General features: G+C 50.5%; 2 protein-coding genes across 3 annotated transcripts; both read right to left on the minus strand.

The window, feature by feature from the left end:
• Nucleotides 1-230: 230 nt before the first annotated feature.
• On the minus strand, nt 231-2,301 carry TOMM22 (translocase of outer mitochondrial membrane 22). The gene is made up of 4 exons (XM_058741284.1): nt 2,144-2,301; nt 1,779-1,897; nt 1,183-1,300; nt 231-972 (listed from the first exon to the last, which is right to left on the minus strand). Exons 1-4 carry the CDS (start codon nt 2,258-2,260, stop codon nt 898-900), a joined length of 429 nt encoding a protein of 142 aa, XP_058597267.1. The 5' UTR covers nt 2,261-2,301; the 3' UTR covers nt 231-897.
• Nucleotides 2,302-7,568: 5,267 nt separating this feature from the next.
• Nucleotides 7,569-15,830, minus strand: CBY1 (chibby 1, beta catenin antagonist). 2 transcript variants are annotated; one of them, XM_058741283.1, is made up of 5 exons: nt 15,746-15,830; nt 12,695-12,810; nt 9,929-10,034; nt 9,724-9,842; nt 7,569-8,231 (listed from the first exon to the last, which is right to left on the minus strand). In XM_058741283.1, the coding sequence occupies exons 2-5, from the start codon at nt 12,770-12,772 to the stop codon at nt 8,151-8,153; spliced, it is 384 nt and encodes a 127-aa protein (XP_058597266.1). In that variant the 5' UTR covers nt 12,773-12,810; nt 15,746-15,830; the 3' UTR covers nt 7,569-8,150. The 2 variants fall into 2 exon arrangements, with proteins under 2 accessions (XP_058597266.1, XP_058597265.1); XM_058741282.1 differs by lacking the exon at nt 15,746-15,830 and adding an exon at nt 15,535-15,730.
• Between the last annotated feature and the right edge of the window lie 391 nt (nt 15,831-16,221).

Below are 16,221 nucleotides of genomic sequence, written 5' to 3' on the forward strand. Positions count from 1 at the left end.
CGGGGTTAAGTTCAAGCTCCCCCTGGTTGGCTGTAGAGATTACTTAAAAAATAAAATCTGTAACAACAACAACAAAAAGAGGTTCCTAGCCCAAACTGAATCATGTTTTCCACTTTTGGGCCTCAGGGGTCAAACAGTGTCACACAGTGGTGTTAGCTTCGGAGAGGAAATGCAAGGGGCAGTCGAAGGACGTGACCTCAAGGTGTGTATCACAAGTACATGGATGACACTTTCTGTCGGAATCATTTTTAATATTTAAATACAAAAAGTGAGCACTTTTTTCTTTTTTGGACACACACACACACAGGTCTCTAATAGCCAAAACCGGCAGAGAAAATGAGCTCTTCTCTGCCCTCCACAGTCCCCATCCCGTGGTCGAAGCTGCTGCCCAGCCCTCCCTCCTTTCCACCCCAGAAATTCACAGTGGCTGCTTTACACTGCAGCTGTAACGGCACTATGTATTTCATACTGTGTGCATGTCCCTTCCCAACATCTCCATGCTTAAAAACAAAAATGGTCAGGGGTACGTCCTTCCCAGTGGCATCGGTTCCTTTGCCACAATCAGATAGTTGAGATCTTCCGGTCACGAGTGATTTAGTGATTTAGTGAAGGGGGGGGGGGGGGGGGATGGCCAGAGCTGGAGTAACCGTCTGCATTGCTGCACTCTGGTATCAGAGTGAGGACAGAAGAAATGGGACAGCGTGGAGGGCACAGCTGCAAGTTGGGAGTCTCCATGACACACTGGGGAGAATTCTCTCCAGGTTTAGATAAATCAATGTGCCAAAGTTTAAAAAAAAAAAAAAAAGGAAAAGAGAAAAGAATCCAAATCATCAGCAGTTCAACACTATTGAATTTTCAAACTCGTCCCACCAAGACAAGTCATAGAGCAGTAACAATCTAGAGCTTTCCAGGAAGTGAAGGTAGAGCCCCTGGCATTCCTCCTGAGAGCCCTGTGTTGGGCCCTAGAAGTATCTGGAAAAGAAAAGGAGAGGTGTAAGGCAGGGGACGAGCCTCAGGATCGCATTTTCCCTGTGACGGGGCAGAGGAGGTCTGCAAACACTGCCGATCACGTGGGCACCTAACAGAGCGTGGGCTGGATCCCAGTCTCTACCCACGGGTCTACCCAGGTTTGGGGAAAATCAACACCTTGCACCGCAGCGCAGGCAAAGGCTCTGGGCTCACCTGCCGCTGCTGCAGTTGCTGCTGCTGCTCCATTTGCAACTTCTCCGTTTCGAAGACAACAGGAAGGACCAGGATCATGAAGGAAGTGGTCCCAATCCACAAGGCTGCCCTGGAAAACCTGCAGACGGGGTGTGAGCGTGACAGCAAGACACAAACACAGATGTGTTCTTCTTCACCAAGAACGGCCCAGTAACCAAACCTCTCCCACGCCAATGTTTTTGAAAGGCACGTTCTTTCCCCAACACGTGCACCACACTCGGACCAGAAACAGGACGTGCAGTTCTGCCGGCTGTTGACCTAGCGAGAGCCGTTCTAACATCCTCCTGAGTTCTTACGAAGCTACTTCTACGACACATTAATTACCTCGCGTAACGTGAAACGATCCTCACAACGACCCTGCCCCACAGGAATCGCCACTTTAGGGAAGAGTTCGTGGAGATCAAGAAAGGTTAAGAGACCAGTCCAAGGTCACTCACTCAGTGATCTAGGTGGCAGGTTGGCCTCCAGCCCCGCTCTGCTACTTCCAAAGCCCATGTTCATTCACAGCACTTCGGTCACCCCAGGCACACCCCAACGTCTTTGCCCTCGGACCTTACCTGTACATTTTTTGAGCCACAAAGACGGAGAGATCAAAAGTGGCTCCAGCCGCGGACCGGACCCTCTCTGGGAACATCTCCGTCAGACCCCACAGCCTCTCCGACAGGGTCTCATCTAGCTGTGGTGGAGGCGGCGCGGATCTCGATCGAAGCAATGGCAACCACCCCCTGGAGCTAGGGCAGCCCGCTCCGGCCCACTGGGGGCCCTAACCCCGCCTCCCGGAGAAGACACCTCCCCTCCGACCTCTCCGGGCTCCGCGACGCGCTTTCGCCCGGATCCCGCAGCACGCGGAGCTCACACCCCCGTGCGGGCCGCTCCCGGCCCGTAACCTTGCACTCCGCCTCACACCGCAGGGCCCCAGTACCTCCTCGTCGTCTTCCTCCTCCAGCTCCTCCTCAGTCTTCTCGGCATCGCCTTTCGGAAGCAATTCGTCCGGGGACAGGGGCGCCCCAGGGCCGCCAGCGGCAGCGGCGGCGGCCATGGCTGCAGGGGGACACCGGAAGCGGAAGAGAGGAGGCGAGTGCAGCACCACCCCCCCCCCCCGGCGGACAGAGCTGCTCTTCCGGGAGCCGGAGGCTGAAGTGCTGGGGAAGAGCGACACCGTCTGGCTGGCGGACTCCACCGGCTTTCGGCCAACGAGGCGGCGGCGACTTCCTAAGAAATACCTGGGAAGCTTGTTCAAGGATAGGGTCGCGGTGCTTCCGCGGTAATTCTTTTCATTTAGAGTGGGCCCAGAAACCTGCACTTCAGTAAGCTCCCAGGGGGTCACACTGAGACAAACAAAAAATCCAGCTTCGTTTCCCTGAGGGGTGTGTTCTTTGGTAGGAGTTCGATACTTGAAGGTTTTATCGATCTGTTGTGAAAACGTCAAGCGAACAGTACCAATGTACTGAGACAAAGGCAAGAGTTACCACTTAAATACTTGAGTACCAGGCAGCGTGTGTGTGTGTGTGTGTACTCATCTGCTTGGCACAACAACCCACTGAGCCATGTACTGTCATCATCCCTGTTTTAAGAAACGGGGAAGTTGAGGCTCAGTACAGAGTTGCTGGAAGTCTTTCTTGAGGATAGATTTCTAGGAGGAAGTTTGCAGGCCAAAAAGTATGAACATTTAGCATTTTGGTAGGTATTAGCTGACCGTCCTCAAAATTAGATCATATACTTACCTAATTGTAAATGGAAGTGTCCTTTTCCCCACAATGTCCCCAGCATTAAGCGTTACCCGTATTTTAATTTTTTGCCTTTATGATGGATTAAATACTTCTTTTTATAATGTGCTGCACCTTAAATACAAGGGTAGTAATTTGATACACACTTTAGCCAGCTGACCCCGGAATCAGAGAATCTCAGGACTGGACGGTCCAAATCTCTGTCCGATGCACGATGTTGTCCTTTGTCCCGTGCTTACATAATGAGGGGCAGGTAGGTTTGCACTTCCTCCCCTAACAGGCCTTGGTCCTTTTCATCTTTGAGCAAGGGCAACACTGACTACAAAAAGCTTTTATGTCTCAAAAGGCTGCTTACTGTATTACTCCATTACATAAAGTTCAAAAACAGGCAAAACCAATCTATGGTGAGGATTAGTGATTCCCTTTGATTAGCTCAGAGTGGGGAATATTTGGTAAGGGGCAGGGGAGTGGCTTCTGGGGTGCTGGTAAAATTCCATTTCTTGATCAGGGTGGTGTTCGCATGGGTATTTTCATTTTGTATTATTGATACTTATGAATTATGCTTTTTTGCATGTTAAAATTACTTAAAGTTGGCTAGCACTATGTAAATGCAAGGGCAGCTTGAGAGCCCAGTACCAATGGCTTTTGATTCTCTTGTGGGCTCTTTAGGAAATGCTGGAAGACCAACGCTCTCAAAGGCAATCTTTTTTTTTCTTTTTAAGTAGTCTCCACACCCGACCTAGGGCTTGAACTCATGACCCTGAGATCAAGAGTTGCATGCTCTACCAACTGAGCCAACCAGGCACCCCTAGAGAAGGCAATCTTACGTGGAAGGTACAGGCATTAATGCCTCCAACTGGAAAGTCGTAATGCTAATGTGAAGAAGTTTTAGGAAAACTTTAACCAACTAATTTTGTTTATATTCACAAGAACAATACATGATTTAAAAAAAAAAATCTATGTGGGGCACCTGGGTGGCTCAGTCAGTTAAGCTTCCAACTCTTGATTTCGGCTCAGATCATGATCTCACGGTTCTTGAGTTTGAGCCCCACGTTGGGCTCTGTGCTGACAGTGTGGAGCCTGCGTGATCTCTCTCTCTCTCCCCCTCTCTCTCTCTGCCCATGTACTCACTCACTCTATCTCTCCTACAATAAACGTTAAACATTTTTTTAAAAAACACCTATGTTTAAGAATAATAAAAAAAAAACCTTGGGAGTAATTTTATCTCTGCAAAGGGATAAGAAAAAAGGGAATCATGCAGTGCAGACTGTTCAGATCCCTGGGAACAGATGAGATGGTCTAGAAAAGGCAGAGTGAGAAGGGAAGACAAAGGCCAGGATCCTGTGGGATCAGACATTTAAAGGTACAGTGAAATCACGGACAGTCGACAGGTGGTTGCCGGGGGCTGGGGGAGAGGAAACAGAAACCCATAACCAAAGAGTTAACAGGGCAGCCAAGGCAGCTGCAACTTCTCCCCAAACCTGCTTGGGGGTGCTCAGAATGCTGTCTGCCACCATGTTCCTGTACGATAATAGTCATGCCATGATAACCGAATGGTTAATTTAGTCGTTTTGCAGGAACTCAGGTTTTCGTCAAGAAGCCAGCTAGAACCAGTCAGGACACTGACCTCCCCTTGGAGCCCAACAAAATGAAATTAACCTTCCCCTACCTCCTAACTTCCTTTATCTGATTTTGAGTCACAAAGCTCCTCTCTCCTTCCCCTTACCCACACCCTTTGCTACTTGCCTTTAAAAAATTCCTGGCCATCCTGCTTCAGGGAGGCCGACTTGAGGCTCATTTTCCCATCTCCTCATGTGGCTGCCTCGAGAAGAACCTCTTGCCTCCTTGCCCACTAGAGATCTGTCTCAACGATCAGCCTTGCTGCACATCGGGCACACGAACTTGGGTTCAGTTACAAAACGGAGAGTCACTGTTTGATGGGTATAGAGTTTCAGTTTACAGGCTGAAGTGTCCGGAGATGGGACAGCGGTGATGATGGCACACGATGGACGTATTCAGTACTGCTGAGCTGTAGAATTAAAAACGGTTACGGTGGTAAATTTTGTTATTTTGCCACAATAGAAGAAAATGTAAAGACAAGCAGAAAAGCAGAACCATCAGGGGGATAAAAGGGGGGGGGGACCTTCTTCCTCCACCTCAAGAGGCTCAAGGAGCTGCTGGAGAGGAAGAAGAAGGATCGGAGAAGGGTGGCTTCACTGAAGGCTTCAAGGAGAACTGCTCAGAATCAGCAAAGAAGACAGGGTGAGGACGCAGGGGTCACCGTCGAAGAGTAACGCACAAGTGCAGGTGCTAACGAGTGAGTGTGGATGCCCCATGCAGGCACAAAGTGACTCCGCCACCCGGATGGAGAAGGAGATGGGGTGTTCTAGAACCCCAGCCTCCAGGTCCTCTCCTACCCCATCCCCCAAGTCCACGCTTTCCATCTCTCCTGTTTCCGGCCCATCAGAATTTGAAATCGGTAACGGCTCTTTATGTGGGTCCATGGACGGGCACAGATCCCTTTGGGAATCCTAGAAAAGCTGGAAGCCCCTCCCATCAGCCCCTATCTGTGCGATAGTGCAGGTGGGGGCCCCCTGCGAGGCCTCAAACTGTACAACTTCCTCTGATTGCCCCTAATCCTGCACTTGCTCCCTCAGGCCCCCAGAGCTCTCGCGAAGCTCCTCAGTAACAGCTCCCCCTAACCGGACATGCGGCCCAGAAAGTCCCAGAAGTTGCTGTATGTAGATCACAAGGGATACCGTCACGTAGACAGTACTGTTTCTTTGGGTGTCCCCCAAGTAGCAGATTTGGTTAATAAAGGCTTTGAAGGAGGAAGAATTTTAACCAGAACCTGAAGGATGGATCTGACCAGAAAGGTAAGAACTTGAGGGGGTGCCTGGCTCGCTCAGTCGGTGCCGTGTGCAACTCTTCAGCTCGGGGCTATGAGTGCAAGCCCCCTGTTGGGTGTAGAGATTATTTAAAAATAAAACCTTAACAAAAGGAAGGTAGGGACTTGAAAGAATATAGCACCTCGACGAGGAAAAACACCAAACACTGGTGGGTGTCACCTTCAATTCAGTCCAGAATCTGACCACTTCACCTTCTCTCCTGCCACCTGTCTTGTCCCAGCCTGGCCCCCTTCAGTCTGTTTTCTCCACACAGAAGGCAGAGGATCTGGCCAGAGGATTAAAAAAAAAAAAAAAAAAAAAATTGATCGTAACACTCCTCTGCTCAAAACCCACCAATGGCTTATTTGCCTTTTCACTCAAAATAAAAGTCCTTCTTGGGGCTCCCGGGTGGCTCAGTTGGTTGAGCATCCGACCTTGACTCAGGTCATGATCTCACAGCTCGTGGGTTTGAGCCTCACGTCGGGCTCTGTGCTGACAGCTCGGAGCCTGGAGCCCGCTTCAGACTCTGTCTCCCTTTCTCTCTGGCGTTCACTTGCACTCTCTCTTTCTCTCAAAAATAAATAAACATTAAACAAATGAAAAGTCCTCCTTCACTGCAGAACGGTCCCACATAGTGACTCCAACCCCCTCCGGCGCCAGTGGGGGTGCAGAGGGGGACCCACATCACTGACACCCAATCCTGCCCCTCATGATTCCCAAGGTTTCAGCCTGGGCTCTGTCCCTTCCAGCTGTGTCACCTTGCCGGACTCGTTTCTTCATGTCAGAGCAGGGGACGATGACACACTTGAATCCTGAGAATTAGCAACAGGCTGTCTGGCATCAAAGGCACTCAGGAAGTGGTTGCCAACGATGCTGCCTAGGAAGTGCCAACCCCCAACTGCTCCCAATATCTGCACCTGGAGACTTACACCTCGCACGTCTTTGTAACCTCCCCTAATTTTTTCAGAGTTCTTCTCTATCGGAAAATAAGGTTTATGGGCTGGAGCTTCTATCCATCTCCCCCAAAGCTGTTCCTAAGGGTGGGCTGTGGACAGCAGCCTCCAACAGAGGCTGTGCCCCACCCGGCCCCTCCCTTTTACCAGGAGCTAGGAGTCCACAGGCTCCCACGCTTCTGCTGTGCGATCCCGGACCGGTTTCTGAACCTCCTGGAGCCTGGCTCCTTACCTGCAAGGACACGTGCTGACGGTCCCTGCTTCGCGGGGCTGAGCAGGGGAGGAAATGAGCAGGGGCAAAGTGCTGAGGCCTGTCCTAGGCAAGTCACCGGCTTTCAGAAATTATTGACCATAGTGGCCATCCCCAGTCTAAAGGCCTGGACTCTGTCCCCGTCTTGGCGCCCTCCCCTTTAACTGTGGAGCTGGGTTCCCTCTCACTGACTCCCTCCTCCAACCAGAGCAGCTCACATAGACTTGGGTGCAAATTCCCACTCTAGGAATGCAGCCTCCCACCCCGACCGCTCGGTCCCTGCCAGGTCCAGGCTGGTGGCAAATCTCTGAAGGGCTGCAGCAGAATTTGGGCAGGGACACCGCTTCTGTTCCAGGTCGGCCTCTGCCGATGCCCGGGAAGCTGGAGCGCTTCTCCTGCCGTGGTGGCGTTTCCCCACAACTCAAAAATTCGGTCTCTAGATGGCGAAACAGAAGCTTCGACTCCAGGCTCTGTGTACTTCTTCAAGAACTGCTGCTTTCATTTTTCAGTCACTTTGGCCACACACAGATTACATACCAGCATTTAATTTTCAGAAAAATGTGTAAACAGGAAAGTACCACAAAAATGCAGTGTTGCCCATGGAAGGCTGGTGCTGGCCACTGACAAGCTGAAGCCAGAAGAGGCTGTGGATCTGGGGACTGAGTATTCTTCAAAGGACAAAGTGAGTAGGCCTGGGGGGGAGGGGTGGGGGTGGGGGGGAGGACCAGGAGAGCTGCTCATCCAAGGGCCCTGAGGCAGGACGCTTTAGAACTGGTGCCACACCCCGGACACCAGCGTGAGGGGGGAGACAATGAACTTCAGCTGCTTTGGCCACAGCATCAGTCCGGTGAGGGCGAACCTGGGAAGGTGCATTCATACGTGGAGTGACTAGACAGCATCCCAGGGCTCATTCCTAGGACTGCCCTGGCCTGGAGGGAGTCCTGGCTTCCACCAGTGTGTTCCCGCTGCCAAACTGAGGGGGCCGGTGCCTTCTGGCCCCGTGATAGGACACTCGGGTCCACTAGTTCGGCTAGAAAAACCCCTCGGCCACATCCACCTCCTCTGATCGGTGGGCTTCTCCCTTTCCTCCTAGCGAATGTCTTCAGGGTCTTCATTTCCTCCTGCGGCTGGTGCTTTTCAGTTCCTCCAATTCTTTCTCCATCAAGTGGGACTCGGCGGTGGTTTCAGAGAGCTGAAAGTGAGGCAGCGGACCGTTAACCAAGAAGGACCTTCCGGGGCTGTTGCAGGTTTGCGAGGGCAGCTCTGCGCGGTGGGGAGAGCATCCCCACCCTCACACGCCACTGACGGCCCCCACGAGGGGAACCCCTTTGTACCCGGGCAGAATGCAACCCCCTGACAACCCAGGGCCTCCGGTACTTAATCACAGTCCACCCTCTCCACATTTTGGTCACCTAGGATTGCACCAAGTTCACCGCCTTGAAGACGGCAGGCCTCAGGGGATGAAAAAGGCACATAATGGACCATTCTAAGGCTAAAGAAATAAGAGTCTGAGTAGCTTCTGAGCGGTGGCTCCCATAATGGTGATCAGGGGGGAAAAATGCTCGAAAAAGAATGCCACTTTTCTTACTAGGGTCTTTCAGGGGGCTTGAGAAAGCCCCTGAGTAGAAGGTGGAAGACATTCAAGACAGGGACAGAAACTTTACTCTCCAGAGTGGAGGTCGGCTTCCCGTGAAATACGAGCGGCCCTTCTGAGCCATACACTGTTGCAGGTGCTTGTGTGATTAACTCAGCATGAGGCAGATCCTATCATTGTGCCTATTCGACAACGAAACTAAGTTTATTCACACAGGGCAGGTAAACAACACGCTGAAGTCACATGGCCAGTGGTGGAGCCAAACGAGGAACCAGGCAGGTTAGCTCCAGAACGCACGCTCTTAACCGTGACAGCAGAGGCGCACCTGCCTCCCGGCCAACTTTCACCGGCACCCCCAGTCCCAACGGCCCGCGGGGTTTTTAGCAGCCACGGGAAACCGACACTAGCACAGAGCGGGCCCCTCGGTAGGTCTGACACTCACTAATGCCCGCTGGATATGGGACACCTTTGGGCCACGAGCAGACAGTCCTTCTTCCTGGAATGCCCTCTTCCCACCCTCCAATCCTCCCTTGGTCCTTCTACATTCAATTCAAACATCCCTTTCTGTGACACCTTCCTGACTGGAGAGAATTATTTTCGCTTGTGCCGGCGCCAGGCCCTACGCACACTCCAATTGTTACTCTTGCCCCCAGGCACTGTCATTTTGTTTCTTGTCCATCTCCCTGCGAGACAGTGAGGCCCTGAGAGTAGGGACTCTCTCATTTATATCTTTGGATTCAGGGGCGCCTGGGTGGCTCAGTCGGTTAAGCGTCCGACTTCGGCTCAGGTCAGGATCTCGCGGTCCGTGAGTTCGAGTCCGTGAGTTCGAGCCCCGCGTCGGACTCTGTGCTGACAGCTCAGAGCCTGGAGCCTGTTTTGGATTCTGTGTCTCCCTCTCTCTCGGACCCTCCCCGGTTTATGCTCTGTCTCAAAAATAAATAAACGTAGAAAAAAAAAATTTGTATCTTTGGATTCAAAGCAACTTACCTGGGCAAACTGGCATTCCAAAGGAGTCAGCTGGATGGAATGACTCTCCGTGGAGCCTCCCCACAAGGAAAGCCTAGGCGCCCCTCCCCATCACCCTCCTCACCATGTCCAGCAGGATGTCCACCTTCAGCCGCAAGAGGTTGTTCTCTTCCTCCAACTGCTGGTTCCGCCTGCGTAGGCGCTGAGCCTCCCTCCGGTCCACACCCCCGCTAATCCCCATCTCTGGGGAAGGACAGAACGAGCAGTTAGTTACGTGGGGGCTTCCTTTCCACAATCTTGCTGGACAGAACGGCAGGAAATCAGCCCACCTGCTATCCACTGGCCATTTTCAAACTTCAGGCTTTGCCCTGCCAGGTTCATAGTGGGGGTTCCATAGTCAAGGCCCAGCTCCACCTCCCGGGTTGACCGGTCCAGCTGTGGACGAGACACTGCATGGAGGCTTCAGGAAGCACACGAAGGACCCCAGTCCCAGTGACTCTCCTGCTAACTGTATTTGTATGCCAGGAACTAACTTCCTTTTTCTAATCCTTACCTCACACACTTCGTAACTTTTTGTTAAAAGTCAGAAAAGGCACAAAACAACAAAAACTTTTATTTAATAAATTAAAAAAAAATTTTTTTTGAGAGAAGAGAATGTAAGCGGGGAAGGGACAGAGAGAGGGGGACAGAGGATTCAAAGTGGGCTCTGTGCTGACAGCAGCGAGTCCAATGTGGGGCTCGAACTCACGAACCATGAGATCATGACCTGAACTAAAGTCGGACGCTCACTTGACTGAGCCACCTAGGAGCCCCTACTTTTTTTTTTAATGTTTACTTATTATTTTTGAGAGAGACAGAGAGAGAGAGAGAGGGCACGGAGATCCGAAGCAGGCTCCTCACTGACAGCACAGAGCCCGACGCGGGGCTCAAACTCACAAACCCGTTGAGATCATGACCTCAGCTGAAGCTGGCCGCTTGACCGACCGAGCCATCCAGGCGCCCCACAACAAAACCTTTTAAACTCTAAGAGGGAAGAAACGTCCCACCTTATTGTAAGATACAGGTTTTCCAGAAAAACTACATATATCGAAATTTGAATTATTTGACGTCTACTTGGCACTTAACAGTTTTAAGAAATCCTACCATACATTTTTAATAAAGTAGAAAATCCTTTTTAAAGGTTAATAAGCCCCGAGGTGATCGCTTGCTCACCATGGGGGGCTACAGGTCACAAAAAAGGCATGAAATGCTAACACTCAATCAGTAGTCAGTCATAGCTGGTCTATAACATGGTTTTCAAAGTTTCCACAACTCACTAAGCAGCCACGCCACGCCAGGACTAGGCCGAGGGATTCCAAGGTGAATGTGACCAGCCCTGCCCTTGAGGAGCTGCTGTCTAGAGCTTCCACACAGCCTTGAATGACACTAACGGTGGCAGAACATCATCCTTTGAGAATGAGTATGATTCTTAGACACAACTAAAATGGATTCTTGGGGCGCCTGGGTGGCGCAGTCGGTTGAGCGTCCGACTTCAGCCAGGTCACGATCTCGCGGTCCGTGAGTTCGAGCCCCGCATCAGGCTCTGGGCCGATGGCTCGGAGCCTGGAGCCTGTTTCCGATTCTGTGTCTCCCTCTCTCTCTGCCCCTCCCCCGTTCATGCTCTGTCTCTCTCTGTCCCAAAAATAAAAAATAAAAAACGTTGGAAAAAAAAATTAAAAAAAAAATAAATAAATAAAATAAAATGGATTCTTGGCTAAGTCCTGGGAATAAACTGAAGGCGAGCTGGCTAGTGTCATTTGGAGCCCGAATCACGATGAGATTGACTGTCTTACTAGGTTCTTGAACACGCTCTGACAATGATTTCCAAACAGGACTTAAAAATGTTCTTGTTCTTGGTTTTTCTTCTTGTTTTTTAATTCTTTTTAATGTTTATTTATTTTTGAGAGAAACAGAGCACAAGGGGAGGAGGGGCAGAGAGAGAGGAAGACACTAAATCCGAAGCAGGCTCCAGGCTCCGAGCTGTCAGCACAGAGCCCGATGCAGGACTCGAACTCACAAACCACGAGATCATGAGCTGAGCGGAAGTTGGATGCTTAACCTAAGACTGAGCCACCCAGGCACCCCATTTTTGGTTTCGTTTTAAAGTTTATTTATTTGGGGGCACCTGGGTGGCTCAGTCAGTTAAGTGTCCAACTTCGGCTCAGGTCATGATCTCACGGTTCGTGAGTTCGGGCCCCGCTGTGCTGACAGCTCAGAGCCTGGAGTCTGCTTTGGATTCTGTGTCCCCTTCGCTCTCTGCCCCTCCTCTGCTTGTGCTCTCTCTCTGAAAAATAAACAAACATTAGGGGTGCCTGGGTGGCTCAGTCAGTTAAATGTCTGACTTCAGCTCAGGTCATGATCTCACAGTCCATGAGTTCGAGCCCTGCGTCGGGCTCCATGCTGACAGCTCGGAGTCTGGAGCCTACTTCAGATTCTGTGTTTCCCTCTCTCTGGCCCTCCCCCTTTCATGCTCTGTCTCTCCCTATCTCAAAAATAAACATTAAAAAAAAAAGAAGAAACTATTAAAGGTTAAAAAAATTAAAAATAAAATAAAAATAAACAAACATTAAAAAATTCTTTTAAGTTTATGTATTTGGGATGCCTGGGTGGCTCAGTTGGTTGAACATTTGACTCTTGATTTTGGCTGGGGTCATGATCCCAGGGCTGTGGGACTGAGCCCCCCATTGGGCTCCACAGAGCATGGAGTCTGCTTGGGATTCTCTCTCCTCTCTCCCTCTGCCCCTCTCCCCTGCTTGCATTCTCTCTTTCTAAAATTAAAAAACAACCAAAAAAAAAAAAGTTTATTTATTTAAGTAATCTCTACATCCAACATGGGGCTCAATCTCACAACCCTGAGATCAAGAGTCACATGCTCTTCCAACTGAGCCAGCCAGGAGCCCCAAGAGTTAAAAAGGTTTTTAGCAATAGCAATAATATGAATTAGAAGGATGTCTTCCTTACAAGGGTGCCTCTGGAGGACGACACTTCCCATCAGGGACCAGGCTTGATGTTTCAGCCACACTGCACACCGGGATGGGCCCAGTAGTGATACTCACATTATGCAGATTGGAGAGAGAAGCAGATTTCCGAGGGGGCGTCTTCTTGGGACTGAACGTATTTCCAAAGAGAGGCATCTTTGGCTGGATGAAGGAAAGGCCAATGCTCCCTTCTCCTAGGGTCAGGAAAAGTCACGGGTACAAACAGATGAGTCGACTTTACGCCACTGTGGAGCCCGATGCGGGGCTCCATCCTGCAACTCTGGGATCGTGACCTGAACCTAAATCAAGAGTCAGACACTCAACCCACTGAGCCGCACAGGCACCCACACTTTTCATTTTCTCTAGGTGGAGACATAAGATGCTACAATTTTTTCAGTTAGGCAAAACCTAGGAAATTTTTATTTTCTTTTTTTAGAGTTCATTTATTTATTCTTTGAGAGAAACAGAGAGAGAACGCATGCACAAGCAAGGTAGGGACAGAGAGAGGAAGAGAGAATCTCAAGCAGGCCTCATGCTCAGCACAGAGCCCAACATGGGGCTCAATCTCACAACTGTGAGCTCATGAGCTGGGCCGAAATCAAGAGTCGGATGCTTAACCCGCTGAGCCACCCAGGCGCTTCAACCTAGCAAAATTTTGAATGTGTATACTTTTTGGCCAGCAAATTTACTTCTAAAAGTTTGTCCTCCACAAAGAATTGGACAGGTACAGATAAATGTTCCCCACTGTTGGGGCGCCTGTGTGGCTCAGTCAGTTAAGCATCTGACTCTTGATTTCAGCTCAGGTCATGGTCTCATGGTTCTCTGGCAGCCCAGAGCCTGCTTGGAATTCTCTCTCCCTCTCTGCCCCTCTCCCACACACTCTGTCTCACCAAATAAATTTAAAAACTTAAAAAAAAAAAATTCCCTACTGTTGGTAACAGTGAAAAAAAAAGAAACAATCCAAAATGTCTACCAATGGTTGGTACAGGCAAATACACTGTTGTGTTCTTACAATGGAATGCTACAGGGCAAGTAAAAACAACGAGGCAGCTGTATATGGACTGACCTGGAAAGAACCCAACATACTCTAACATTAAGAAAGCAAGCTTCAGGGGCACCTGGGTGGCTCAGTAGGTTGAGCATCCGACTTTGGCTCAGGTCATGGTCTCATGGTTTGTGGGTTCGAGCCCCACCTCAGACTCTCTGCTGTCAGCAGGGAGCCCACTTCGCATCCTCTATCTACCCCCTTCCGTCCCTCCCCTGCTTGCACTCTGTCTCTCTCTCAAAAATAAACATTAAAAAAAAAAGAAAAGCAAGCTACAGAACAGTTTGTATACTATAATGGTATAAGAGAAGACAGAAATTTAAAAAAAGGCAAGAATGTAGGTGTGCACGTTAAAAAATAGAAGAAAATCGGGGCACCAGGATCCAACTCTTGATTTCAGCTCAGGTCATGATGTCAGGGTCATGGAATTGAGCCCCATGTCTGGCTGTGTGCTGGGTGTAGAGCCTGCTTAAGATTCTCTCTCTTTCTGTGTCTCTCCCCCTCTCTCCCCCTGCTTATGCACTTTCTCTCACTTAAATAAATTAAATTAAATTAAACAAAATAAAATCTGGAAAGATACACCAAACTGCTCAATATGCTTAATGTGGGAAGGGGAATGGGATGGCTGGCTTAAGTGACATTGTCATTTTATAGGTAAAAAAGGGTCAAGTGGTGGCAATTCCATGTTATAATATCAAATTATATTAAAGGAATATATTTCTGGATTTAATAAATTACTACAATGGTAATATATTCATGTGTTAATTATGGAACAAAAGAACAAAAAACAGCTAAAAGGCAGCACCTGCCCTTCCAAGCATCTGGAGACATCTGAAAAAGGAAAAATACTTAGCCAAGTTGTTCTTGCAAAGCCTCCAGTCATGCCTGAGTGTATCACTTGGACGCAACTTGGGAGTTCCAGGTCTGGCTCTGCCCCTCAATTGCCTGCTAAACCCTAGCCAAGTTACTTTATTTCTCCGGGTTTTACCAAGAGCAATTCCCTCACAACCTCATCCATTCTCATAACCCTTAAGCAGAGAACGATCATCAATATATTACAGATGAGGAAAAGGAAGGGTCTGGTGGAGCTGCCTTTTAAGTCAGTACCAATAATCCACGAACAACTTTGGCTGAGTCCCTAGGATCCTGGAACATTAGTGTGGACCCAGAAGTTCCAGCTGACCCCCGTGGCCCAAGGCAGCTGTCTCTCTAGTGAAACTCCTTGGGGAGAGAGGGCTCAGCTCTAAGGAAGTGGAGGAAGAGCATCTGGGTTCCAGTCATGGCTCTGCCACTCAGCCCCAGTGGGACCCCAGAACTTACCTTCTCTGGGCCCCCCGCTTCTTTATTTGTAATCAGAGATAACAACAGTTACCCACTTACAGGTTGTTATAGTGTGTTGGTGTTTATAAAAAGCTGTGAGCATTTGATGCTCACAACAACCCTGAGAAATAGATGAAGTGAAGTATGCCCCAGTCTACAGATCAGAAAACGGAGGCTTAGAGAAGTAACTCGCTCCCAATCACGCGGTGGGAAGGTGGTGGAATTGGGTTTCAAATAAGGTCTACTCCTCTGCGCTGATGACAATAATCACTTCATCACTGTGCAATGCTTTACAGTTTGCAATGGACCACAACATACACTATCCTATTTTCACCTAACAAGAAGGTGAGGGGGCAGTTTTTGACTTTCATTGGATTCTCGAAGAGATATGCGTCCCTCAAAGATTTCAGAGCCGCGCCGCGCAGATACTCTGCCACCCGGGGCTGCTGGACTCAACTAGCCGTAGAGAGCAAACGTTCACACGCACGCCTTCATCTAACCCTCTTCACAGCCAGCCGGTTGACGGGGAGGAACTACCACCCTGGTTTCTCACCGAGGAAACCCGCTCCAAGAAGTGCGGAGACCGGCCTGGGATGACCCCAGCCTCCGCCCCCTGTGCCGCGCCCTCGGGCCGCTCCAGCGGCGGGGAAGCCCCGGGTCCCCTGGAGCACGCCCGGGCGTCCCATCCCTCCTCGGGCCCTGGAGCGACGCCAGGCTCAGAACAGTCGCGCCCCAGGAACCAGGGACAAAACGCAGCCAGATACCTGCCGGAAACCGCCTGCAGAGGCTCGCGTCACCCACCGCGACCACGGCTCCCGGGATGCTCCGCCCCCACCCGCGCGCGCACGCGCAGCCCCGCCCCGGCCTCTACCACCGAGAGATATGGGGGTGCCCGGCGCGGCGGGGTGTCCAACGGGAGCCTCCGCGAAGCATCAGAAACACTTGAGGACTGCCCTCGATACATTGAAGACAATCCACGGCGGGGGGGGAAATGTCTCCTGGAGTCATTTCCATTCCCCGTGCGATAGGCTGGGACGAGGAACTACACTCTCCCTCCCCACAAGCCCATTGGTCTGGTCTCCCCGACCACCCGGGACCATCACTGTGGTAACGGCGTCTCGCGGATGCGGCGGTGGCTCACTACGGTTCCATTGTTGTGGGAAGGGTGGCAGTGGTGAGTGCGCCTGGCGTTGCCCGGGGAACGCCAGGACTCACAGTAGCAAAATGGGCCTCTCCCCGA

Source organism: Neofelis nebulosa, chromosome 8, assembly GCF_028018385.1.
Source record: "Neofelis nebulosa isolate mNeoNeb1 chromosome 8, mNeoNeb1.pri, whole genome shotgun sequence".
In the NCBI taxonomy this organism is placed as follows: domain Eukaryota; kingdom Metazoa; phylum Chordata; class Mammalia; order Carnivora; family Felidae; genus Neofelis; species Neofelis nebulosa.

Bases quoted from the DNA above. Each gene is read 5' to 3' on its own strand.
- CBY1 (XM_058741282.1), bottom strand. From the start codon at position 15,667: ATGGGACGCCCGGGCGTGCTCCAGGGGACCCGGGGCTTCCCCGCCGCT. The intron at 12,811-15,534 runs GTGAGAAACCAG...TCCTGACCCTAG, and splicing joins TCTTGGAGCGGGTTTCCTCG to GAGAAGGGAGCATTGGCCTT. The intron at 9,843-9,928 runs GTGGGCTGATTT...GTCCTTCCCCAG, and splicing joins AAATGGCCAGTGGATAGCAG to AGATGGGGATTAGCGGGGGT.
- TOMM22 (XM_058741284.1), bottom strand. From the start codon at position 2,260: ATGGCCGCCGCCGCTGCCGCTGGCGGCCCTGGGGCGCCCCTGTCCCCG. The intron at 1,898-2,143 runs GTACTGGGGCCC...CCTCCACCACAG, and splicing joins AGGAGGAAGACGACGAGGAG to CTAGATGAGACCCTGTCGGA. The intron at 973-1,182 runs GTGAGCCCAGAG...TTTCTTTTCCAG, and splicing joins AGCAACTGCAGCAGCGGCAG to ATACTTCTAGGGCCCAACAC.